The following is a 27,645-nucleotide window of genomic DNA, read 5'->3' as shown; positions in this document are numbered from 1 at the left end:
CCACATTGTGTTTTATATCTACAGCGATGGAATGTCAGGTGTACACTTTAAAATTAAATAAATGCAGACAAATTAGGAGAAGTTAAGTTTAAAATTTTGAATGGTATTCCATAACATACTTTTAAAAATTTTATTGAAAAAAAAAATTCTCTGTGTATTAACATGTATAAAAAAAATTTGAAATTGAAAACAAAAAGAAATGAATTGTTATCTGTGTACATGTTATGCATATACAGTCAAACCTGGTTATCTTGAGCTCAATGGGACTGAGAAAAAAAACTGAAAGATATCTGAGTATTCAAGATAGCAGGTAAAATACTTAAAGAATGAGGGTTGGTACTTCCAAATCTCTTGGACATATTCATGGTATTCGAGATATCAGTGTTCTAGGTACCAAAGTTCAACTGTATATGTAACATTTCATACCTACAAAATATATTCTTTCTTAACATTAACTTAATGTAAGATTATGTTTGAAACTCGGAAGCTCATGATTGTGTAATTTTGTAGGTGTATCTGTCCACGTGAGTACACAGGAAGACACTGTGAGGAGCTGTATGTGCCATGCCAGCCCTCTCCTTGTAGAAATGGGGGAACCTGTGCCCAGTCTGGGAGCCTAAGCTACCAGTGTATATGCCAGTCAGGTACATTTTTTTTTTAAAACTGTGATTGCTAATTTTCTTAAACCAGAGCACTTTTACTTGTGCCATAGGCATCGTGACATATACTATAGCACACAGTATATGTGACGCACTGTAGCACAGTGCACATGTGCCAGTGACAAGTGCTACTGTGACATAGGCTATAGCTCTTTGTACTTGTGCTATAGACTGTGCAAAAGTACCTGTCAGGACTGTAGTACCGAAACCTTCATTGTGTCATGGACTGTGCTCTGGACAAGAGTGCTAGAGTAATGTGGCACTGTACTTCTTCAAGAAATACAGCATACTGATAAATTGGAAATGAACACTGTTGTTAATAATGTATAAGGTTATTTGGTTATCTTTGATGCATTGTCAAAAAAAGAAAAGGTGGAACATGAATATGCCTGATGAATCTTTGTATGAAAGTCATAACAATTCAAAAAGTGAATGCTAGCTCTTTTTTACTTTTTTTTCATGAATTTGTCATTTAAAAACTAGGTTATATTTTTGACAGAAAATACAATACCAAAAGATTAAAAAGCTCCTGAATTGATTAAATATTGACAATATTCATGATGATTTTCAAATTTCATAGTTTGGAAAAGATGGGTAGTTTTAATTAAAATTTGAAAGGAAATTGGAATTGGTCATATTCTGTTCATTTGTCTAAGTGTTTAACAGATACAGACCATACAATCACAATACCAGCAATTTTAAATAGCACACTTATTGAATGCTATGTTTTCTCAAATCTTTATATATTTTTGCCTTTCAATTGTTGTCATTAAAGTCTGACTGAAATGCAAATACTGGCCATTATGTATAGATTCTTTTGTTGAACACCAAGCAAATTTAGGTCCTGAATGAGATTTAATTGTCTCATTTTCCTCCATTTAAGAACTTGTGTGTATGGCTGGCTACTGTTATATCAATTTGAACATAGCATATGATTAGGAAATCGTGTTAAAATCAGGTGCTTATTTGCAATTTGAATATCTCCTTTTTACTTACACCCTGAATGTTGACAGAGGTTTGAATGTTCCTGAACAAAGGGGCTGGTTGATGAGCGTCACTACTCCAAATATTTTATGTAGGGATCAAACCTACTCGCGGTGATTAGACACAATCATACAAATTTAAAACTTATTTGTCTCTCTTCTTTGTAGTCCTCCTCTGATTCGTCTGCCACTCTGACACAAAGGAAATATTTCTACTTGCAGAAACTATTTAAACTAAGTGTTATATTGATATGACAGCTTGTTTGCTTTACATAAGAATTCTAGCATTCAAAAACATTCCATACAAACCACAAGTGTTCTAAGTAGCCATGCTGTGGTAATATGGTAAATGTTTTCAAAATTTATTTTTGTTCCTTACAGAATATTGTTCACAGAGTTGGTAGATGTTTGTTAAAGTAGACCTTTGTCTGTGATTTTTTATAGATGTATAAACGTTTGGTAAAACTTCCAGAAATGTCGATCTAGTGTCTTGATCATATTGGAGACTGCATATGTGTGTTTGCATGTGCTGCAAATTTACAAAATCCACCATAAAACAAATTTTTTATTTCACCAAAAATCATATTACAAGAGGATGTTGGGGACCCTCTTTCATCATCAACTGAGTTTTAATTTACTGATATGATGAAAATAATTGGGGACAAATATTACCCAGCATGCAATATTTGTCTTCACACTACGATAACTAATAGGGATTCTATTTGTCTGTTCACATTTAAGAATTCATCCTCCAAGCTACTTTCTTTTTTCCGAGCGACACTTTGTTATATATTGTATCACTTTTCCTTGGTTTGCACCTTGGGTTGTCTTTTTCTTCCTGTTCACTTCTGTGATAGTCAGTTATGGAGGTTGTTACCATATTATCCTTAGTAATAATATTTTAGAAAACTGCTGTAATTTGTTAAGTGCCTAAATGTAAAGATGTTGGTTAAAATTTTATCTACATGTATATAATACATAAAAGAGTTTGACTGAAGAATTAAGGGTCATGCTTTTCAAGTGGAGGATTTGAATTTTCTGTTAGAATAAAATTTTGTCATGAATCAAAGTGAAATCATGATTTTATCGGTATTGTCATCTTGCACAATGCAGGAAAACCCAAGTGGATGGTGATTCATATATATTATCTAGTGTGCATGTGTCCTCAAGTTTGTAAGATCATAAATTGTTTTACAGTTGTGTACTTTTACCAAGAGTTATTAGTAGTTGAGGGTGTATTATGTGCATAATCGTGACTAAGATACTGAAAATCTCGGAAATGACAAAAAAATTTGGAATCTTTGGGTCAAGCTACTTATGAAATTGCTACTTGAAATCATGATAACTTTGCTGTAGTACATAAAGTCCATGGTTTTACTGAGAACTATTTTGCTTTTATAGTCAGGCCTTGCAACCTTGTCAAATTTCTTTAAAATGGAAAATAGATGTAGTAGAAGGATGGGACAAAAGTGTTAAAGAATAGTTATTAAGGAAAATGTGACTTATTGAAAAGGATTAGAATAAAATGATCAGTTGTCATGGTAATGGAGGTGACTGGCCAGCTAGAAGTGACAATAAAATAAGGGGTAGCTTTCCTTTGCTGTTCACTCAGGCTAGGATTTTTTTCTTTGGTGAGAATATGAACAAGATGGAAATTAGATATGGATCGAGTCTCCATAGCCATAAACTCGACACATTTGCAAAAGCTAAATCTGAATCCGCAGATACATCACAATAAATTCAGGGGGTTTGAATTGATTTGAGAGCGGTTTGTTAATAATTTCATAAAATCATTAAAATTATTGATCTTATTCCAGGCTTTCCTGTTCAGAAAAAGTGGGATTATGTGTTTTGACATTTATCAAACTTTGGCTCGCAGCACAGATTTAATCATTCCATTTTCCCTTCATTCAAATTTATTTAAATGGTGTGCATCAAAAACTTTTCACAAATATTGGAAACTAGGCAGTCTAAGTCTTTCTCTTTGGAAAAATAATTTTATTTGGAATGTGTCGTAATAATAAAAAAAAATCAGTTTTTCAATTATGATTACTTAATACTCCGACAAAAGAGATAAATTTCCATCTTGGTGTATGATATTGATCGACTTTCTATATGTAAGCCATTACAGGGTTTCCTTTTTACCCCATCAAATAATTATCAATTAGTATGTAGTTGATTTAGGTCAAATTTATGTAAATTTATTCTTTGTAGTCAAGGTACATGTTTGAGTCCTAGTTCTATTTGAGTGCCTTTGAAAGAAATGCACTTCCTTTAACACTGACAGTCGCAAGTCTTCATGTTAATTAATCAAACAATATTATTCTTACATTGTGAGCTTGATGTGTTGAAATCAAATAAAACATTGATTACAATCAGATCAACAAAGCTGAAATGAAAACAATTTTTCCTAGATAAATTAAAATGATAATGCATCACTTAGGAGTGAAATTCGAAGTGCTTAATCGATGATCGTCTTTTATGAGCTCCAATAGTTGCTTTTGACGAGACAATGGTTTATTGGCTTTATCACAGGTGATGCGAGAGAGAGTTCATATTGTTAACAGGCAGCGGTATAGACTAAGTACACAGGGAGGTAAACTCTGGCCCCTCATCTGTGATTACCTGTATTTACCTGGAATGCTAAAGAAAATTACCTTGAGTTTGCTTATGGACCACAATCAACTCTTTCTCCTCAGCCAGCATAAATGTAGAAATCAATTACAAGACTCTATTTGTCTTCCTTAATCCAAGTTCTAGCATATTGATGGCTCTAAGCAGAGATTTGTCTGCTTTAATTGCTGATGCACTGATTAGAATGGGCAGATAAAACTTTTGACGTGTTTTGATATGGGATTCACAGGGGTACTTATCATGTTGGTAAAATACATCATCGTAGCCGGGATCTACTGCATAGACCCTTGTGTGAAGAACAGAAATAGAAGCTCTAAGAACAGCAAGTTCATTTGCTTAAAAAGAAACTTGCTCCAGTAAAGATGTAAAGTTTGAATTAAAGTCAATCACCAAAAATATTATCTAAATATTAAGAATTGTTGGAACTATTCTTTGTGGTGAATAGCTATTATGCTGGCCTTTCTTTGAGACCTACAACATGAAATCTATTGTACACAATATCCATTACCCAAATTTCCCAGTAAACCTCCAAAAATCTGTCTCCAAGATAAATCTTAGCATTAAGCCTCTAACAGTTAGATAGGTAAATCATTGTGTTCAATTGTGTGGAACTGTGTCCTGTATGTAACACTAATGGTCATCTGTCCATTTAGGCGAGACCAGCACAAACAATGGTGCCCCAGGACTCTTGTCTTCAGTCTTGTTAGTGACCAGGTAAAAAAAAAGAATTACACCTGAATGTATTGTCATACTGGAGATAGTGCATCAAGTTAACAAAAGAGACTGCCACTTTATAGTTTAAAAGTTAGATGGATCACTTTTTTCCATGCCCACAGATTTTCTTTGGCAAGAAAAACAAACTTTGTTTTTGATGGTGGGGTTGGGGGGTTGGGGAGTTGTGCTTCAAATAAAAAAAAAATCAATCTGTATTTTGTTGGAATTTTTAGGAATATATATTTTTTTTAATTAAAAAAAATTAAATTCAATGTGCTAAAAAAATGAATGTAATGCACACATAGCATATACACAATGTACTGGTAACATTCAATTAAAACTGTGTTATATGTCATGTTTGACAGTTCCTGTCCATTAACAAATAATTATACAACACTTATATGACATAACATTTCCCCCACTGGAACCCCGCTACAATTCCCTGTTATTATATTTTATGGTTAGTCACACACAAACCATTGAGCCCCCTGAATGGTTGGCTGGCTAACGCAGGGCTCCCATAGAAAACATTTCCCATCATACTGCACACAACGAAGAAAAACATTCTCTACATCCATTCTACTACCATGTGACCAAATCTCTTTAATACCTATTTGTCAGCCAAGTGGAAAACTCTTGAGTGTGTAGCGTTGTATTTCGGTGGGTACAGTTGTGTACCCCTGAATCAGGTCTCAGTGTGGAACTGCTCTTGGGACAGCGATAACTATATTGAGGAGTAATTAGACCAGACTAGTGAAGTGATTTGTTTTGAGTGATTAATGCCAATTAGATATTACTGCCCTATTAAATGTAGAGAGGATTATCAGCTGTGTGTCTCACAGGTTTATTAAGTGGATTTGATCAGACTGATTGGTACTATATAGTGTGACAGCAAAAAAGGAAAAATTTAAATTGTCTTGAAAATAGGATTTTATAGTGAGACAAACTAGTATACATTTTATGAGTGAGGAACGACTTGGAGTACCATAAAGTTTTGTGTACACAGGGCAGATTTGTGTTTTGTCATACCGTACTGATCAATAGATCAGGAGGTATCAGAGATTTGGACATTGTAATTCCGAGGGATTAGTCGACTGTTTGATATGATTCACGGACTAGCAGTGTCACTCCAGTAGAATTCTCCATGCCATGTAGCTCATCGTCTTACATTTTATTGTCACCTGTTTCTTTACTCTTGTGGGTTCAAAAAAGAACATCATGGGAACTTAAGTAAAAAGAGAAAAAATGTCGGCTTATAAGAATTTATTACCCTGTTGTTCAGGAGTCTTGCTGGTGCTGTTTTGCTTTGGTAAGTGTTCAAGTTTCATTTGTGTCTTGCTGCATCATAAATAATGTTAATTTCAACTGAGACTGTATCCATTTTGAATTTAAATGTGTTTTACAGATTTCTTTACACAACCTTATCTTCATTCAAAATCATATTTGATTTGCTATATTAAAGAATTATTTCTTCAACATAATTTAATGAATAGAAATGAAAGAAATTATTAGTTGTAAATGATTTTTTGCAAATAGTTTATTAATTTGCTATCAATGATCATATCTTTGTATGAGATTGAAAGAAAAAATAAATCTGACATATCCTAGAAAACATTTTAAAAGTTTAATTAAAGGAAAATTCAGATGAAAAAAAGATTTTAAAAAAAGAATTAGGTAAGTTAAGATATTTGGCAGTATTTGTTGTTTTGATGCTGAAACTGTTGTTGATTGAAGGTGATGATTACAGGATTATCAGATCTTTAAATCTATCTTTATGTTGCACCATATAGCGGCAGTCTTAGTAATTCCCACAAATAATTATTTACTACAAATCTACAAACATTTGGGTCTTGATGTGGTGATTGGAAACTTTTTTGTCGGCAACTGTTTTCTTGACACAGATTTCCTGATGCTGAGCATGTTGCTCTGTAAACTAATATCTGTGGGAACGTGGAGCTAAATTTCTCCACATTGCTTTTTTGTGTCTCTGGGTTATGCCGAAACAGACATTTGAAGTTTGAGATGACATAGAAAAAAAAAGCCAGTGTAACACCAGCCAGTTTTAGGACCAGCAGACTATAGGGTGTCTTTTTTTTTTTCAAAAAAAGTTTTCAGTGCAGAAATGAAATGAGACTGAAATTGCTCACAGAATGTGCCCTATAAGCTAGTGTTTACTTCCTCAAAATATAGATTAGAATTTCCTGTGTAATTACTTGACAAACTTAATAGCCAGTTCCTGTTGAATTTATGTTCTTATGCTGACTTTATGTTTTTTTTTAAAAAAATAACTTACTAACACCATCTGAATTACTTTTCAAATCAATTTTTTTTTCACACTTACTGTATAAACTATAATATGTACTTGATAATGATTACAGCAAACATAGCTCAAAGCATTGACACTTAACAGATTTGTTAATTATTCTTATGAACTAATTATATTCACCTTTTCAAGTGTCTTGCTGAGAAATTGGATTAAATACTTGTGTTGCTTTTTCACTAATTATTACTGTGAGACATGGAGGCCTGGGAAAATCCCCCAGCCATCAGTAAACCTGTGAAAAACCAATTTAAGGTCAAAGTGTCACCTTCTTCTCCCAGAGTACATTGAGCCAAGAAGGAAAAGAATTATATATTGTATTGTTTAAAAAAAAATTTAAGAAGAATTCAAGCTGCTAATTAAGACCAAGAAAAAGGCCTGCCTGAAGCAGGAGCCCTGCTGGGTGTGTGTGTTATGAAGGGGGATTGCATGAATTGGTATGCATAGTTATTTGGGGGATAAAAAAGATCAAGGCACAAAATGTGCTTGTAATTAAGGGAGTCAAGTGGAGGTGGTCATGGGAAAAAATGAAGGGAAGAGCTAGGCCTGTGATGGTGCACTTGTTCAAACCCCAGTAACTGAGTCTGGACAAATAAACATAGACTGCTGGACATCAGAGAGTAGGACCCATTTGTGTTGTGTTTAGTTTAAGAACAGGAAATGTTTGAATTATCACATTAATCATATATATATATATATATAGTTCTCCCAATTCTCAGGAGATCTGTTATTTGATAAATGCCTTTTGAAAGTCATTGGGATTGAAAGATTAAATAACATAAATGGCTGTTTAGGGTGGTTTATGAGGGAAATAATTGGGTCTGGTTCAGATTTTAAACTCTACTGTTCCCATGGGTTGTATGGTGTAATAGACATGCCCAATCTGTTTCTAATTCATTTCATGAAATCGTTTTTCCGGTCACCATTAAGTAAAGTTTTAGATTATTTCACTGTGGCTCATCTGTGACATGTATCATATCTAAAGGTACCTCAGTAGAAAGTTACCACTGTGAATGACTCTTGTGTTAAGCAAGAACAAAGGAAAAATGACCATGCTTTATCAATAGGTATTGACTTTAATAGCCCCAGTGACACTTGTAAATTGTGTTTTATGAATGTTTTTGTTTATCGTTGTTGTTGTTTAAGTGCTTTGTTTTATTTGGCCTTATCAGAAATATTTCGGTAAAAGGTTAGAACAAAAGCGGTCTTTTTGAAAGAAGTTTAATCAACAAGGGTCATCTCCTGTGAACTAGTTATCTTGCGGTGGTGATCTGGCATGAAAACCGATAACGAAAGTAATCAAAAGCTCTACCTCGCTAAATTTGCACCAAAGGTATGCCCCACCTCTACATATTTCTGTAGACACATAATATCCAGTATCTTTACACAATGGCTAAAGACGTATTGTACAACTGTCAGGCAACATTTTTCAAGAACAATTTTCTTCCCCTTGAAAAAGCATTGAAAACGAAAAGGACTCAATAATTAGTTACAGTGAGTCCTCCTTGAACGTGTAGATGAGAATGGATGGCCTGTAAAGTGCTGGGCGTCCTCAATGGTCATGTGCTATGTGTCAACACTGCTGGGCTGATCTTTAGGGTACAGTTAGATAAGGCATGGGGTGCCTTTATTTTCGGAGTTTCCACTATCGGAGAAAAGTGTTACGTCCAACAATAGGGTGTATTGATGGGTTTGGAAACTTCAGGGGAGCAAACTAAAAGGGTGTTGCCAGCAAACGTTGAAGGATTTCATCAACTGGCTGATCAAGCTTTTCTGAACAATGTAGTTGCCATTGGGATTTGGAGTCCAGTGACATAAGTCATGCAGATTAATTAACAAGACTCTCTTAGTATACCAATACAGAAGATGTTATTTTACATCAGTATACCAATATATCAGAAATAAATTGACATATAAAATAGATTGCTACTACCAGAGAAGACATGAAGCTGTCAGATTTATGGCTTGCAAGTGTGACATATACATGCTTTATGGAGCTTAATGGTTCCATCTGGGTCCATGCAGTGGTCAATGTATGCATGCACTTAGCAGTTTTCACTCACCAGTAGATAAATGCTAATTTCGTTTCAATTTTATTTAATTATTTTTACTAGCATTAAGAATTTAAAGAGAACCTTTTGGATAGAATTTGAGAAGCAACTTGCATTTTTGGTGGGGGTTACATAATACTTCCCAAACTGAGCATCAAATTAAAAACTAGATAAAAGGTCGTGTGAAAGTTTATGAAAAAGTACAGCTGTTTGATTTTTGAAAGTAATTTTTTTTTCAGTTTACATGAAGTGACAGGTGTTTATGAATTTACTAAAGGTGCCAGTGGATTACGAGTTTTGATGCATGATGTGACTTATTCATATAAATATTGAAAATGAGTTGACAATATTTTTGACAATTTAGTTTTTTGGGTGTTTTTTTTATGCCCATCCTGTTTAAGAGTGCTTGGTTATCTGCACCGAAATGCATACGTGAATTTAAGAATATATATCTGGAAAGGTGCACTTCACATTGAATGGGTTTAACAGGTTTTTGCTTAAAAAAGCAACAGCATTGTCCATTTTTTGAAGAGGTACATTATTTTCTGCTTAAAAAGTAGGGTTTGTTTAAATTTGGCAATTGGAGTTATGAGGGAAGTTGTCCATTAAATTCAATTAAACCCATTAAGCATCATTGACCCAGAAAATAACTTTTTTTTTTGGTTTTTTATGGATGTTTCGTAAGAGTATTGAGAAATATTTCTCATGGTGAAATAAAAAAAGAAGGTACTTGATGAGAATATTACACAATAATTTTTAAATGATTAATATTTTCCTTTGATTGTTGGTTACTGGCAAATCCTCTGGTGTACAATTTTCTCAGAGGAAATAATAAACTTTCTGTTCTTACTTAGTGATTAAAATCAGTAGAGCCCAGATTATCTCATCTTGGAAAGGAGATGAATGTCACCGTCACTTAAAACAAATCACGAAAAAGATCGGCGCTCAAAGAACGATTAACAAACAATGATTCAAATGTGCGGGCGATTAAGTCACTGAAAAAGGCTCATGTAAAATTGTACATGAAATTCATAACTTGAAAAGGAAAAGCCTGTACATTTCTTATTGTCTAGACTAAATCTGTAGCATTATTGTAGGGTTTTTCGGCAACGTTTAGTAATACCCTAATGCTGAGCCGTGAACAGTTCTACTGGGGATATGGCCAACTTAATCGTCTTAGGGAACTACTTAAATATACCATAGTTTAAAGATCAATCTTTGATTTCTCAGCTTGCATCCACAAGACATTTTGTGAACATATGTTTAGGTTTGCAGTAAAAATAGAATTTAATTCCTGTTTAGGAAATTTTACTGTCGTTGCCAAGTATTCAAGGACAAAGTAGAATTCATTCTTGAATTTTAAATTAAAAATCCTAGTTTGTAACAAAATTGGCATTTAAAGCTTCTTTTGAAGAATGGATTTTTATAAAGCATATGTCTGCTTTATATTTTGCTATTGATTTTGTATATTACATGAATTGAAGCTGAGTTAAGTACAAGATGAAGTTTCCAAAAGTCCAAAGAATTTAGGTTAAAGTAGAGAAAGGATTTATTGGGGGATAACGGGTTTGATTAATGAATTTACACTCCTCAGAAATGACTCTGGTATCTTTAGGTCTCAGATAAAACAAATATGGCTGATGACTTTGGAATTAGAGGTAGAAAATGTTATATGTCTGACTCAGGAGGGAGATTCAAGATGTCCTTGTCAAGATATTTGTGGTTTTTCTTATATTGACAAACTAGCAATTATTTTTTATTGTTACAGAACAAAATCTCAAATGCTTTAAACATGACTTTCACAATGGAGGACTTTCATTTTCATTGTGGCATGTTAGACACAGAAAACCTTTATTCCACTGATGTTTTTATTTGCCAATAAAATAAAGAGAAATACCCTGTATTTGTTCAAATTTGGGACAAACTGAGTGTAATTGATCCATTATGTATAATGACGGAAATAAAATTCAATTTGAACATTTGAAATGTGTGAAAACGAGGTGTTTGGCAAACAGTTTCTCCTTTTCCCTGGGAACCCACAGTTCAGAATTCAATTGTGCCCTGTCTAGTTTTTGTAAGCTAAATGGCACCATTCTGTAAAGCCCTAGGTTTGAAACAACTAGCTGTATAGGTGGAAAATATGATAAACTGTTTTGGGGGACCACGCGCAGTCCTGTTTAGTATTCCATTCCCATAGTTAGAAAAAAAGGTTAAACGGTATCTCATTTTTGATGATGAGTTGCACTAATTTGATTTTTTAAATTGATTAAAGCTACAAAAATACAGCAAATTGCTGGTATTGGAAGTTAATGAGGTTTTTTGACAAAACACTGGTTCCATTGAGAGGGTTTAGTTTACAAAACAGCCTTGTTGTAAAATTTACACGACAGTGGTAAGGGGCACCTGTACACCACATACTTGAAGTATCTGGAATTGATATTTATATCATATACCATTACAAATAAATGGTTCTACATCATTTCCTCTTGCCTTTCTATTAAATGTTTGAGTCTTGACTATGAAGTCTTGCAACAATATTACCAGAAAAAAAAGGCTGCCTTGGTTGAGTTTCATATTTTCACAAATAATGTCTTTTTCATCAACTTGTTAATCATTTTTGTGTAAAAAAAAAAAAAAAAAAAAGAGACCCCCCTTTTGAGTTTCTTAGTATTTGTTTTTGTGATTTCAGGATTCCAAGGCATGCACTGTGAGACCAATGTTGATGATTGTGTGCATAGTCGTTGTGCTAATGGTTCAACTTGCGTGGACCAAATCAACTCATACACGTGCAAGTGTCCCCCAACACTGACAGGTAAGAAAATAGCTCATATACCCTTCAAAGAAAAATACAGACAAAAAAAAAAAACTCCCTTAATTAATATAATGGTAAAAAATTAAAATCATTGCTACTCATGTGTTGCTTTGGCTGTAGGGGAACCAGGGAAAATCTTAGAGGAAGGTAAAAATTCCATTCTGATTCCATTCTGAAGAGTTATACTTTCATATCTTTGAGTTAATTTAGTGGTCATCGTGTTATATTTTTGATTTACTGACAGATAAAATCTAGCTTATACACTTTGGTCTGTAGCTAAATGTAAATTGAGGAAGTGTCTGTGACAACAACAGGTAGACACCTTGGCATACGAAAGAGGCCTCAACTCTTTGAAGACCAAGCAACAATTTGTCTTCATCTGTTTTACTGACATTTATGATTGGAGAACTGACATAGTCCACAAAACGGACAAAGTAGGCATGGACTGGCCATCTCTTCCCTCATTTCAAGAATACATTATTTACCATTGTAAATGTGATCACAGTGGAAGCTTACATGACAAGGATCATAGATTATGTGGCCGTTAAGCCTTAAAAATCCTGTATCTCTGATGGTCCAATGGTCAGTGAGAGGGTGTAGATTAGTCTTCTCTAACTTAGAATCTCAGATTTTAGAACATCTTGAATAACATGAGAGTGGAGAGCCCTATAATGCTGCTTTTAAGATATTGATTGAGGTATCTTTCTGAATATGCAGTTAAGGAGAACTCTTTTTTTTTATGTCTGAGCATCAATGAACACAGAAGTGTCTGACTTCAGATGAAAACACCTCCCCACAAAGGGGCAGGTGCTCTCTTCAGGTGAAAAATACTGTTCTAGTGTGAGAAGATTCAAAATAGGTCATTGTAACAAAAAAGATCCCCCAGGTAAAGAAAAGATAAAAATTGGTAGTCAACAAGGTTTCAATTATAGAGAGTATGGGATATTTATGAAAATTATATTGACTTTAAAAACTATTGTAGATGTTAAATAATCAGACAATGTTCCTTGTAGAAGAGGCAAATGTGCTGCATAGAAATTTTTTCAACTGATCAAAAAAGTCCTAAACGTTTGTGCAAATTACTAAAACAGCTTATTTGTACAGAGTTGGTTCTTTGTTTGGTCATTTTTGTGAATTCTCCCACAGCCCACAATACAGCTCTGACAATGACGAGGTCATTTAGGTTCCTATCTGCCCAATGACTTGTCAAACATTCTGAGTGCCATTTCCTCCAAATTGAGGCTTGTTCATGTGACCGTGATGGACTATGGTTGTGGGTCTGCTTTTCTTGTCTCTGTGTGGGAGACGGAATGAAAACATCTTGTATGACATAAATATTGGATTAATTACAGAAAGTCCCATGCAATTATGATCATATAATGACACACATAACCTTATATGTTTATGATTGACCCAAAGTAATGACTATATATGCCTAGTTCTCTACCTGTTTGATTGTATGACCATTTTAAATATGATGTTGACAGATTTGTTTTAAAATTTGTTTTGTTGTCTTTTTCTTGTCAGTTGTTTGAGAAATTGAAATATTTTTGTGAAATAATCATTATTTTCTCTTAATTATTTTTTTTTGTTATTATAAATTCTCCTTTGGATTCAATTGTTCAGAGTCAAATTTACGTAGAATTGGTAATAGCTTCTTAGAATTAATCTGCTTAATCAAGATGTATGAAAAAAAAATAAATGAATGAATTGTGCTAGATGTATATATAACTGTTGGTAATTAGGGAAAAAGGAAGAGTAAGGATCTGATCTAATTTAAATTTCAGATGAAATTCACGAGTTCCACATTCTGACCTGCTTTGTTAGCAGTAATTATTAAATATATATGTCCTTATTAAAATTTTCCTCAACAGAAATTTATGTTTCCTCTAAAGACTGGACCATCAAGTGTAAAACCATTAATTGATACAATGCCTGACTGTATATTTATGGTGCTAGTTGTCTAGTAGACTAGCTGTTCCATAATTTAACCTGTACAAAAATATATTAGAGTATGTACACGATGTACATTTTGTAAAAATTATTGAAATTTTCCTGGTCAGAATTGCAATGCCAGGTTTATAAAGGAAATACAGTCAAACCTTGTTATCTTGAACTCAATGGGACTAAGAAAAAAGCTATGAGATTAGATATCCATATAGTCAAGAAATTGAGGTTAAAAATATACAAAGAAAAAGTATTTAGGACTTCCAATTCACTAGGACATATCCATGGTATTCAAGATGTTCAAGATAACAAAGGTCAACTGTAAATAAGTTAAGGATAAATCACTGTCGTTTATAGTTTACCAAATATTTTCTTGTACCTATTTGTTTTGATTAAGGAAAATGATGAAGTTTTTAAAATTGTAATATACTAGTAGCTGTATATGAAGAGTTTTCTTATATTCTACCATTTTGTTCTTTATTCTTATATTCTACCATTTTGTTCTTAGGACAATTTTGTGAGAAGGATGTAGACGAATGTCGCCTATTCCCCAATATTTGTAAAAATGGAGCCACCTGTTTGAACCACCCTGTTGGTAATTACACGTGCATCTGTGTCAATGGTTGGACTGGTCGAGACTGTAGTATCAATATAGATGACTGTAAGGATAATCCCTGCTACAATGGCGGTACTTGTCACGATAAAGTCGGGTATTATTACTGCGAATGTCCTCATGGAAAAACAGGTACCAGGAAATTAGCTCATTTATTAATTAATCAGTAAATTAATTAATTATTAATTAATTATTTCTTATTTTATACAATGAAATGGAAGGAAATTTCTTAATTAATCATTTCTTGTAATTCAAAATATGTTTGTAATAATTTCTGGTGAAATAAATTATTAAGTAAATATAGACATAATAAAGCTCAATATTCAGTGAAATATCTTTTGTATAAAATATAAAACTGCTATGTTCCTTTGCTTTATAGAAATGTATATTCATTTTAAGATTGTTTATTGTCTTTGATTATTTTCATATCTTTATTCTTCTTATATATTCTCAAAAATGGCATGAAATTTCTTCTCTGAAAAATCTAGTTTTTCAAGCATCTATGATATATATGTTATTGCTAGACCTAAAAATATTTCCTTTGCTCATATTGCATGTCATTGCATGAGATTGATCCTTTGCTTGAATTCTTCAACTCAGGCCTGCGTTGCCATTTGGAGGACGCATGCACAAGTAGCCCGTGTCATGAAGGGGCTAGTTGTGAAACCTCCCCTATTAATGGAGACCCTATCTGCTCCTGTAAAAAAGGCTGGACTGGAAATGACTGCTCTGTGGATGTTAATGAATGCCATGAAAGTGAGTAACTTTCCCATTTCTCTTTGCGCTCTATACACTCGAGGAATGGACCTAATGTTCCTCTTCAGAAACATTTACCTCCCCTATATATCTCTAAGCTTCATTTTTCATAACTTGGTCTTTTTAATCATTAACTCACAGACCAAGTTATGAAAATTTAAAGTGTTTATAAAACGTCTGTCCAGAAAATGAAATTCCTGAGGGTATTGGTGATCCAATATTGGCTCCGAATCGTGATATGAATTGTCAGTGTGTCAAAGGGTGGAATGGTACAGATTGTCAGTCAGACATTGATGAGTGTAGTTCAACAGGTAGGAAAAGCAGAGAATCAGATGTTAATTTGATGAAGTTTTTGTCCATATTACTCTTTCAACAAACTTTTCATTGTTCTCTTTAACTTCAACTAGGTCTGATGAGAGAAAAAAAAAATTCAGTATGGATACATATTTATTATGTAGGGTGAATAAACATAGGAAGTGTCACAATACTATCATTACCTACATGTGACCTTCATATGTGACCTCTTGATAGTTGACCAGAGTCAAATTAATATATTTGTTATTTTTGTTTTAGGCTCTGTGTCCCCGTGTGAACATGAAGGAACTTGTGTCAACGAGCCAGGGACGTTTAGGTGTGACTGTAGAGCGGGATTTACAGGACCAAGATGTGAAAGCAACATCAATGAATGTCAGTCCAATCCTTGCCAGAATGAGGGCACCTGTCTGGATCTGAATGGAATGTACCAGTGTATCTGTATGCCAGGCAAGTACCACTATGGATTACCAAAATATTTGTTAAGAATGGAAACTACATGTACTTCTAAAATTTAAAACTTCAATTTTAAATGATTTCCTCCAGGAACTTCATGTTTAAGGAAAGCTTTTGTGATGATTGGCCATCTAACAAGTGACCCAAGTGTGCTTTCAGAATTCAATTTTTAACTTGAAAGCAGAGATGTTTTCTGTCTTGAATTTCCATAAAATTTGATGCAGATTTTGGGTAAATCCTTTTTTCTCATGACACTGTTTTGCCCTTATTTGATGTATTTCTTTGTGTTTTGTGTTTACCTCTGTCATGTGTAATAAGAGCCATCTCTTTTTGTTGGAGTGTAGATATAAAAAATGTCCACATTTCTCAATGTTTGGCTTACTATTTCAGATATCATTTTTACTTTTAATTAAAATACACCAAGCAATTAGATCAGGATATTTAAGTGAGCAGATTAAACAAAATTTTATGAGTTTCAGAAGTGTGGGAAAATGTATTAAAAAGTGTGTAAGATTTCTCTTCAAAGGTTTTGTATTGAAAGCAAGGATAACACAATAGGGAAACAATTTCTATAATATATCTATTCTTTTCAAGAGGGAGAAGTTTTTGAAAAAAGATATTGTTTCAAATGTGGACTCCTGTCTGATCTGATGCAAAGTCAGGCATTTTGGCCTCGGACAATTTTCCTACAATACAGACCTTCCTAATCTCAGTCAATCAGCACTTTTAGAGTAATAGACTGTACAAATTAGAACAAAGCCCGATAGGAATCAGGAAATCTAACCAAAGCTCCCCTCACCGCCGAGGAAAAAGATCACCCTGATACCCAACCTTTATACAAAGAGGAGAAAAAAAAACTATTGAATACCCTGCATAGTGGCATTGTGAGGGGTGCAGAATTTCAGAGCTCAGCCCATCAAGTTAAAGATTGGAATAGGGGTAAAAAAGAAAATGGTGAAACTTAAGACTTCAAGGTTAAATTGTTTTCTCATTAAGCATAAACTTTGAAAAAGATACAAAGTTTGTGTAGCGAAACTTTTATCTAGAGAAGTGGGTCTTAAAGGCACATCATAAATGATAGCATTAATTCTCCCTGAGGTACATGCTGAAATGAAAAAAAGAGGAGGGATTAAAGATATTTATGTTGGGTGAAAAAACAGAAATTGTGGCAGTGTCTGAAACCAAGGACACAATGTTTTGTGACAGAACCATATGTTTCATGTATGTGTCTGGAATATATTTTTTTTAGGTTCAGGAGCAACTGTTTTAATAAGAGAAATCCCTTAATTATCCCCATCAGTTTGGTTTGTGTAGGGTTTGAGTGTTCCCACGATCTGGGGTCATTAAAATGTTTTTTCTATGTTGCAAGTCTAGATAACATCTGTAATTATGTTACATACTCCAGTATTAACCTGCAGTGAAGAAAGCTAAAAGTGTTCAATCCTGGCAGTGTATTACTATGTATTATTATTTAGTACCTCTCAGTTTCATTCTATTGCAAAGTTTGATTTATTAATGTTATATTTGATTAGAAATATTAGATAAAAGGATTAAAGATTAAAGCATTAGGTGAAGAATATGCTCCCAGCGTGGTGATAAATGTCAAAATCCTTTGACTAAGGAGACGTGAAACACACTTTGAGAATTTTTTTTGGGAAATATAGATTAAATATCATTAAATCTGGAAAGTCATCAGATAAAAAGGGAATATTGAATTTGATGTATCAATTTGTTTATTAAATGTAAATTGGGGATTTTAAATGTTCAAAAATAAAAAAAGAACCCTGGAAAATTAATTTACTCAAGAAGTATCTGCCCTGTTCTAACATTTTTCTCATGTAGAGTTCATTTACCAGGTTGTTTTCTTTATGAAGCCAAACCCTCCACATAAATTAATTCATTTAGGATTGTTGTCTTGGTTTTATGCAGGATACACAGGAACTAGATGCGAAGAAGATATAGATGAATGCCAGAGTAACCCTTGCAAAAATGGGGGAGTCTGTGAAGATCTGAAAAATAAATTCAAGTGCAGTTGTCCTGCAGGTAAACCACAGCCCTACCATCCCCAAAATTGTTACAGTACATTGGTAGAACTAGTTGAATAAGTCAGGCAATTAACTGTTGTACTCCATTGAGTAGAAGATTGTACCGTGAGATAGTTTTTAATAGTGTTAAGTACTTCTAGTACTTGTAGTAAGAATCTACAGTCAAGAGGGCGTCCTTTCTTATGACATCAACAAGTTCATGTACGTGCAACTGAAGTCGGAGCATGAAATATATTTTTAGTATGATGGAATTCTCATGAATCTAGAAGTTATGTTCATTTAACAATTAAGGATAGCCATCAGAAAAAAAGAAAATAAAACTTAATGTAGGAATTTGAACTTAATAGCAAATAATCTTATTTATTTATAAAAAAGGGTAAATCTACTTTATTTTTTAATTTTACTTGGATTCATTCATGTGAAATTCTTGTGGATCGCTATATTAGTACATGTATCACTGTCGAATCAAAAAAGTACAGATGACTAGGGGAATCTGTTCATTGGATAAGGATAAAAAGAGAATAAAATAAGATTATGTGTAATTTAATTTTTTATTATTACTCAAGAGATTATTTAGGCTACAAAATGTAGTAATTATAAATTTCCCCCCTTTTCCTTTGGAATCTTGGGTTTTACGATAAAAATAACAGTATTGGTCTCAGGTGAGAGAGAGATTAAGATCTGTATGTTTGTTTTTGCCATGGGACACTTTTTACCATTATTAATGGATGAAGAATCTTGATTAGGGGGTATAACCAAGACTCGATGAGATAATTTAGTGATCATTGACAACTGATTTAATCACGCAAATTCTAAAGAATGTGAAGATTGCTCAAGATGAGAGCACATGTTGGCCATGATTGCCCACTGAAGCATGCATTTGCACTGAGAAAAGTGTGAGAATTTAAAGCTTTCAATACAAATTTGCCTCATGTTTTCTGTACAATTAAACGATTGACTGTTCAAATTGCAGTAGAAAAACAGAACCATAATGGTAGAAAGAAAATGCTTTAAATGCAAGTTATTAAGTTCTAGCACAGTTTCCTTTCATAATTGTAATTTATGGCAAAACTTGCTTTTGAAAAAATTATTGATCCCAAAAATTGAGGAAATTTAATGAGTCATAATAAAATACATAGGGTATAATTTTGGATTGTAATTTTCTAGGGTTTGAGGGACCAACATGTAATATGAACATCGATGAATGTGCTAGCAATCCGTGCCAGAACGGGGCGACCTGTGTGGATGATATTAATAGTTACACTTGTTCCTGTGCAAATGGTAAGAGCAAAATCCACAATAACAATGCTAACACAAAAAAGCTACATCCCCTAGCTTCTCTGCCTGTCTTAGAAATAGGCCACCAATGAATATTGATGGCTTCTATATAATAGGATGCACACTGTTCATCACTGTTACAACATCATTAAGCCTGAATATAAAATATCACACAATATGGCATGTTTTTTATATGATGATGGAAAGAAGATCTTAATACTGTCTGTTACACCATTATCAACCTGATTCTTGAAAACAGCTGTATGCTCTCTGTGTATCTGTAGCACCTGGTAAATTGCAATTGTACTGTTTATTAACATTCTGTAAATGTTTCCTGATGCTTAAAACATACCTGTTGAGAGAAGTGGTGCCATCATAAAAGTTGTTTTGCAGAAGAGAAAGCTGGCTAATGCTCATATGCTCTTCAATATAACCAAGATATTTTAGTAGTCCCAAAACAAAACTGAATAACCTTGTTTTAAGAACACTAAACACATTTTGCCAGTACAGTGTTTTATTAATTATCAGTCAACCAAATTTTTCTGTTTCTGTTTTGTAGGGTATACAGGAGACCGATGCCAGACCAATATCAATGACTGTTTAGGAGTTACCTGCTCTAATGGGGGCACCTGTCGTGATCTTCTGGGGCGATATGAGTGCCAGTGCCCCCAGGGGTACACAGGAACTCACTGTGAGACAGACATTGATGAATGCGAGTCCCAACCCTGTAAATATGGTGGAACCTGTCACACTTTTCCCAATGGAAATGGATATGAATGTCGTTGTCCAAGAGGAACATCTGGTAAGAGTCGTCTCCCTTGATAGTGGTTGATGATAGTTCATGGTAGATACCTTTATAAATTCTGATTGGTTATTGAATGGTGACTGGGTGGTTACTCTGAATGGAAATTCACATTGATTTTTGGGAGTTGTGAAAAAGAAAAGCAGGTCATTACTTTTGTACTTTCACTTATATTTGAATTTGTTGGTGAACTTTGTATAAGGCAGTAGTGGTCAGCATGCCGAAAGTTAGAATAAGATTATCCATCTTTCTTTGAGGCTTGCTTGCTTCAAGGAATAATTTACCTGGCATAATCAGAGGTGAATCAAAGGAAAACACATCTATTTATTTGGCATCATATGTAATGCTAATTCTATCCAACACCCTGAATTAAGTTCACTCAGGTAGATCGCCCAGGTAATAATAAAGGCACTCAGGTGAGGCTGTAAAAACACATTAATACTGAGTCATAGACAAGATCCTGGGAGTTTTGCTGAAGACATTGTCTACATACAATAGAGGTTGATTGTCACGGGCAGATTTATATCACAAGTCCCCTCTGCATCTTTCACCTGCCCCTATTTTGGGACGATTGAATTTTAATGTGACTAGAATTTGTTTCTCATTATTGATGGTTATCACATTTTTGTTCGAAAATAGAAAATATATGTAACAATTTAGGTTTGCAGCATTTTTGATTGATACAGAAAGGAGATTGACAAATTCTTTAAATATCTTTCTGTCTCAAATACATGCTTTTGTTCTATCTTCAGCATATATTGGTATACAGCTTGTCTTTTCTGACTTGTCCCCTCCCTTTATAAAGCCCTGTATTCTGTTAAAAAAAAATTCAAGTGCCCTATATAAAAGTATACGGGTTTAAGATAAGATGGTTTAGAAAGCTAAGTGATAGACATCCCAGACTGTGTCTGAAGGTGGTCTTTTGTCTGTAAACCAGTATTGGTGTAGAAGGTGTGTCATAAGATGTTCAACTTCACAGGATGCATAATAATTTGTACAAGTTTCTCACGATCACTGTGTGACATCTTGCTCAGAAAAAAAAAATCATGTTCTGTTCTTTCAAAAGAAGTAAATTATTGAGTTGCAAAAAATGAAGATGATACTTGAGGAATGCATTTTTTTTTTACCTGCCATATATTTTTAGATTTGTACATTTATTTGTAAGTAGCAATAATTTTAAATTTTAAGATAGGCAATTTTCTTCCTCTGTTGTAGATTTTAAGTATAACCCACAGAATTAGATAAAATAAACATTAAGAGCTGTTGTATAATTCATATTTCAGGTATGAATTGTGAGGTGAATTTTGATGACTGTCAAAATAACCCCTGTATCAATGGAGCAACATGTGAAGATGGCTTGAACAACTATGTGTGTAAATGTAAACCAGGCTACACAGGTATACAACCATGCACAAATTATACTCTGTGATCCTGTAAATTGTTAATTAATAAAGAAGAAACTTCCAATTATGTAGTAGTTCTTAAGCAATTGAATTAAGTTTCGAATGTTGTGTATGAAATGAATGATGATTTGATGCATGGATTTTTGCAGGAGACCAGTGCCAGATTAACATTGATGATTGTAGCCCTAACCCTTGTCATAATGGGGGCACCTGCCGTGATTTGGAGAATGGTTTTCACTGTGACTGTCCGTATGGTTACCATGATGATACCTGTACGTCCAATGTGGATGAATGTTCCAGCAATCCATGTCTAAATGGTGGTCTGTGTAAAGATGGAGTTAATAAATTCACATGCAGTTGTCCTCTGGGGTACGAGGGAATCAGGTGTGAAACTAGGACCAATGAGTGTGCTTCCAATCCCTGTCAACATCAGGGGGTGTGCCACGACCTGGATGGGGGCTACAGGTGTGACTGTGCTGCAGGATTTACAGGTAAGATCTATTTATCAGAGAGTCAGATTTTGTCAACCTACCGTTAGTTGTGTTTTTCATGAGGAAAAATTCCCGTGAGTACAGTACTCAAGCAGAATTTATGAAAACCTAAGTCCTTTCCTATGCTTTTTTTAGGTGTGAATTGTCAGATCAATATAGACAACTGTGCTACAAATCCTTGTGTCCATGGTTCTTGCACTGACCTGGCTAATGATTATAAGTGTCACTGTGAGACACAGTGGACAGGCAAGAATTGTGACACCAAGCTGGATCCCTGTTCACCCAATCCCTGTCACAATCTGGCCACGTGCTCTGCCTCAGCTGATTTTACTGATTTCTCCTGCTACTGCCCACAGGGACTCACAGGTAAGACATTAGAAGACCAACGGATATGTTAAATAGTCATACAGTTGTACATCTATAGGGCTATTCTGTCTGTATTCATAAATTTTCTGCTCTCTCTTTGTAGGTCGCTTTTGTAATGAAGATTACGATGAGTGCCTGAATACACGAATGTGTTATTCTGGTGGAACCTGTGTCAACACTTATGGATCATTTAAATGCATGTGTTCTAAGGGATACACAGGCCTTTTCTGCGAATCCAATATCGATGACTGTGTCTCTTCTCCATGCCAGAATGGAGGCACATGTTTCGATCGAATTGCCAACTACACGTGCCTGTGTCCTCCAGGTTTTAGCGGTTATCACTGCCAGAATGATATCAATGAATGTGCATCTAGTCCTTGTGAGCATGGTGCTATATGTAATGACTACGTCAACTCCTACACATGTACATGTAAACCTGGATACAGTGGCACAAATTGTCACATTAATGATAATGATTGTACAGACAGGTTAGTATTGAGGAAAGGGAGACAATCCAAATAAACAGAATATTGAACAAGTCTTTACTGATTAATTTATGATTATTGATAAAGCAGGTTTCTGTTTTCAGTTTTAAAATGCTGAAATGATTTAGCAGTTAAATTTTTTTAGTATGACATCTTTTCATGTAAATACAATGTGTATCTAATCTACATTTTCATTTTGAATGTTCAGTTCCTGTTTGAATGGAGGGACCTGTCATGATCTGGTCAATGAATTCCGCTGTGAATGTGCTCCAGGTTTCGAGGGAACAAATTGTGAGAAAAGAATTACCCCTTGTGATTCCAATCCTTGTCTAGAAGGGGGCACCTGTGTAAATAACAAGAGCCTGACCTCATTCCATTGTGTGTGCCCATATGGATTTACAGGATCCAGATGTGAGGTAAGAGCTTTAAATATATGAAGACTGTATTTTTTGGAATATCAGAAGTGCCTATAGACATATTGCTATGATTTCTATTTCTTTTTCCATAGGGATTCCTTGATTGGTGCAGTGAAGGCCCTTGTATGAATGGGGGCACCTGCTCCCAGTCAGCCAATACCTATAGATGTAGCTGTCCAGCAGGCTGGACGGGACAGATCTGTGATGTTCAGACCATAACCTGTGAAGTGGCTGCCCAGACAAAGGGTATGTAAGATGCTTCTGAAGTTTCAAGATGATCTTTAAAGAAAGCTGAAGTTAAATATGTTACATTAATTGCAATGTTTTAGGAGACTTTTTCTTTTTTTTTACATTCAAACTGTTTTTAAGAGAGATTTTTTTGACATTGTACATGTATTTTAGGTGTTCAAGTATCAGAACTCTGTAAGAATGGTGGCACATGTCATAATGTTGGCAACACCCACAACTGTTCGTGTCGTAATGGTTATCAAGGAAGCTACTGCGAGACGGAAATTGATGAATGTCATTCAGCACCATGCATGAATGGAGCAACTTGTGTTGACAAAGTAGGATATTACAGTTGTTTGTGTAAAGCAGGATTTCAGGGACAGAACTGTGAACAGAATATTGATGACTGTGCACATAATCCATGTACAAATGGCGGGAAGTGCCATGACCTGGACAATAACTTCACATGTTCCTGTTTACCTGGAACTAAAGGCCTGCTTTGTGAGTTGGATGAAAAAGACTGTTTTGAGGGAGCTTGTTTCCATGGGGGCTACTGTATAGAGAAGATCAATGGATACGCATGTGACTGTAGACCAGGCTATGTTGGTGCTCGGTGTGAGGGAGATATTAACGAGTGTCTGTCTAATCCCTGTGATGCTGTAGGCACTCACAGCTGTATTCAGAAGGTCAATGACTACCAGTGTGAATGTAATGCTGGATACAGAGGTGAGTGAAAAAACGCTATACAGAGCATAATCTATTGATACTTGTTTTTGAGACTGGCTCTTGAAATTAGTATTAGTGTTGTTACATTATGTGTTTGACGTCTTTTGCAATATTTGACAGAATTAAATTTTGTATTGAAATGCAAAAATTTCCCTAATAAATATGTGTTGAATTGAACAGAGTAGTAAATTGTAATTTTATGGTTCTGATAGGCCGAAACTGCAGTGAGAAAATCAATTTTTGCGAAAACCAGCCATGTAAAAATGGGGGCCAATGTACTAGTGGGGAGACCAAAGCGATCTGTACCTGTCCTGAACCATACAGTGGAGAGCTGTGTGAGACGGAAATAACTGCCTGTAGCAGTGGTCCCTGTTTGAATGATGGGGTCTGTCAACCAATGGGAACGGATCAGTTTCAGTGTATCTGTCCACCTGGTGTCGGTGGGAAAACCTGTAACCAGGATATACTCAATGAATGCAACAAGACATATAACCCTTGTAGGAATGGAGGAGTCTGTCTTGATAGAATGGGTGAGTGTGTTTTTGTAGTAAATTCATTTAATATAAAATATTTTGTTTTAAATCCAGTTTTGATAAATATCATACTAATTTATATGCTTATTATGCAGAAGCAAGTAGATAATAAAATTGATTAATTAAAAAGAGAGAAGAAAACGAAATATATGTACAGTGAAACTTGTCTAATCTGGATGTTGTATTCTGAAATCTTGCCTAATATGATGTAAACATGAAGCCCCTTTCAGTAATTTCAGTTGTTTAAAATGTTGTCTAATCCTGAATGTTGTCTAATCCGGACAATTTCCTTGGAACCAATGGTGGCCGGATTAGACAAGTTTTACTGTATGTTAAAATTATGATGTTCAAAGATTCTAAAATTAAAAAGTTTTTTTCAATACAGGAAAATATGAATGCCAGTGTCCCAGGAATTATGTAGGTGTACATTGTGAGAGATTTGACTCGAGTTCTGTGGAGCCTGGTACCACCCCAAGAGTTATTGATGTCTGTGAGCTTAATGGATGTCCATCCAAGGCTGAGAACGGAATCTGCGAGGTAAAGTGCTTGATTTTATTCATTATTTTGCATCACTTTTTTTCTTGTTATGCAGTAAATATGCAATAGTTTGTTGTAATAAATTGGTCTGATGTATAATTTATTCTGTAGGAGGAATGCAATAGCCCTCAGTGTCAGTATGATGGTGGGGATTGTGCCCTGGGTGTGGCACATATTTATCAGAACTGCTTCAACCCCAACTACTGTGCCAATAAATATAATAACAGTGAATGTGACCAGCAATGTAACAACCAGAACTGTTTATTTGATGGAGGCGACTGTCGTGAACATCGAGACTGCAATCCGTTTGGCAGTTACTACTGTGACCAGTTATACAACAATGGACTCTGCGATGAAACCTGTAATGTCAAGGAATGTAACTGGGATGGGTCTGATTGTAAGGAGAAAGCTACGGTCCGATCTCCCGTCCCTGGTACCATGGTTGTCTATGTCAGAGTCTCACCAGCTGAGTTTCTTAGAAAGAGAGCTTTGTTTCTGAGACAGCTTGGATTATTGCTAAATGTCCTGGTAGAAATTAAAAGGGATGCTAACAATAGTTTTATGGTGTACCCTTGGGAGCCAACAGTTCAGGAACGAACCAAAAGATTTGCAGATGCTGCATTTGAGGGACTGGTACATAGATTAAGGAGATTTGTTCCCTCCACTGAAACCAATGGGTAAGGTTACATTGTGGAGATTTTTGTGTCATTGATCTTGATTATATAGTTGCACTATTATAAAATGCTTTTTCTTTGGAATTTTGAGGGGGAAAAATGGTTCAGAAAAAAAATATTTGAAGATATTATTTCAATCGACTTATATTAACAGGACCAAAATCTACTTGACGCTGGATGCCAGTAGCTGCGTCACTGTTAATATTGAGCAGGGTTGTGTCACAAATCTGGATACTGCCACCCAAGTGTTTGCTGTGGCTGTGAAAAATGGATACGACACGGGAGTGAAAGTGGAGAGAATTGAAAGTAAGTCCTTGAAACATACAATACCATGAGTATATAGTGAAATTAAATCCCATCAGTATATAGTATTATGAGAAGACATCATGAATCTGATCATAATAATATTAATATATTTTTTACAGTGAAGAAATGCAGTGGGGCAGACTGTGAAGATGATATAATTGGACCAACACAGCCTACCAACATGATGTACATTTATGTGGCAGTCTCTGTAGCTGCTGTTCTTATCATGGTGGTTGTGGTGATCTTTGTGCTTTCTCGCAGAAAAACAGCTCACGGAAATACATGGTTCCCAGAGGGATTTTTTATGAGCAACTCTGGGCCAAAGTCCACTGGGCCACCGCGCACCTCCAAACGAAGGGTACCAGATGGAGAAGAAATGAAGTATGTGCGATTTGTTTTTAACTATTATAATTGATAATGAACAACATTGAGTAGTTCTTGCATTTATAATTGTTGTATTTTATAGGAATGTAAAGGGGTCAGGATGTGATGACATGAATACCCAGGCCTCTCCACCATGGTCTGATGATGATTCCTGTCAGCCAAAGGCAAAGCAAGCCAAGGTACAGACCTATGTAATATAGCAAAAGGGTATCTACTGAGTATTTTGGTCAAGATCGATTTGAAACCACATCTAAGTATCTGATTTTATTTTTAAGATGGAGACACAGAGTAAACAGCTGGAGCAGGTTCTCTCCCCTCCTGTGTCGGACATGGACAACAGACAGTGGACATCACGGCATCTTAATGCTGCAAATATTCCCAACGACCAAATGGCCTTGACGCCTCCTTATGACAGCGATCACACTCATGTAAATGATGTGGATGTGAGAGGTCCTGATGGGTTTACTCCCCTTATGTTGGCCTCATTTCGTGGAAATGGTCTGGATACAGGATGTGACAATGAGTCCAGTGGCTCTGGTTCAGGTGAAAGCAGCAACAGTGGAGATTCTGATGATAAATCAGTAGAGGTTATACAAGCTCTTCTGGTACAAGGGGCTGAGATCAATGCGCAGACAGACAGGACAGGTAAGATTGTTTATTTTAATTTTTATTTTAATTTGAATTGAATTAAAACAAAATTCATGAAGTGGTTAT

At 34.9% G+C, this 27,645-nt stretch overlaps 1 protein-coding gene across 2 annotated transcripts in view; it reads left to right on the top strand.

Moving 5' to 3' along the window:
• Positions 1 to 27,645, top strand: part of LOC133197186 (neurogenic locus notch homolog protein 1-like) — a 49,646-nt gene that overhangs the window by 18,054 nt on the left and 3,947 nt on the right. The window contains exons 6-27 of one of the 2 annotated variants that reach the window (XM_061333084.1): positions 511 to 644; positions 12,051 to 12,173; positions 14,629 to 14,865; positions 15,334 to 15,489; positions 16,063 to 16,251; positions 18,187 to 18,300; positions 19,470 to 19,583; positions 20,140 to 20,382; positions 21,666 to 21,779; positions 21,935 to 22,276; positions 22,412 to 22,642; positions 22,746 to 23,130; positions 23,336 to 23,543; positions 23,636 to 23,789; positions 23,946 to 24,497; positions 24,710 to 25,027; positions 25,416 to 25,567; positions 25,679 to 26,244; positions 26,396 to 26,547; positions 26,667 to 26,928; positions 27,014 to 27,110; positions 27,207 to 27,576. In XM_061333084.1, coding sequence (XP_061189068.1) covers positions 511 to 644; positions 12,051 to 12,173; positions 14,629 to 14,865; positions 15,334 to 15,489; positions 16,063 to 16,251; positions 18,187 to 18,300; positions 19,470 to 19,583; positions 20,140 to 20,382; positions 21,666 to 21,779; positions 21,935 to 22,276; positions 22,412 to 22,642; positions 22,746 to 23,130; positions 23,336 to 23,543; positions 23,636 to 23,789; positions 23,946 to 24,497; positions 24,710 to 25,027; positions 25,416 to 25,567; positions 25,679 to 26,244; positions 26,396 to 26,547; positions 26,667 to 26,928; positions 27,014 to 27,110; positions 27,207 to 27,576 — 5,213 coding nt within the window. Of the gene's footprint in view, positions 1 to 510; positions 645 to 5,952; positions 6,300 to 12,050; positions 12,174 to 14,628; positions 14,866 to 15,333; positions 15,490 to 16,062; positions 16,252 to 18,186; positions 18,301 to 19,469; positions 19,584 to 20,139; positions 20,383 to 21,665; positions 21,780 to 21,934; positions 22,277 to 22,411; positions 22,643 to 22,745; positions 23,131 to 23,335; positions 23,544 to 23,635; positions 23,790 to 23,945; positions 24,498 to 24,709; positions 25,028 to 25,415; positions 25,568 to 25,678; positions 26,245 to 26,395; positions 26,548 to 26,666; positions 26,929 to 27,013; positions 27,111 to 27,206; positions 27,577 to 27,645 lie in introns of those variants that run through there. The other variant, XM_061333086.1, reaches the window with a different exon arrangement.

The sequence above is a fragment of the Saccostrea echinata genome, unplaced genomic scaffold, assembly GCF_033153115.1.
Source record: "Saccostrea echinata isolate AGI-Se365-2 ecotype Australia unplaced genomic scaffold, CSIRO_AGI_Sech_v1 ptg000030l, whole genome shotgun sequence".
Lineage (NCBI taxonomy): Eukaryota > Metazoa > Mollusca > Bivalvia > Ostreida > Ostreidae > Saccostrea > Saccostrea echinata.
Note: the sequence above shows the minus strand (reverse complement) of the source record. Positions and strands in the feature narration are given on the sequence as shown.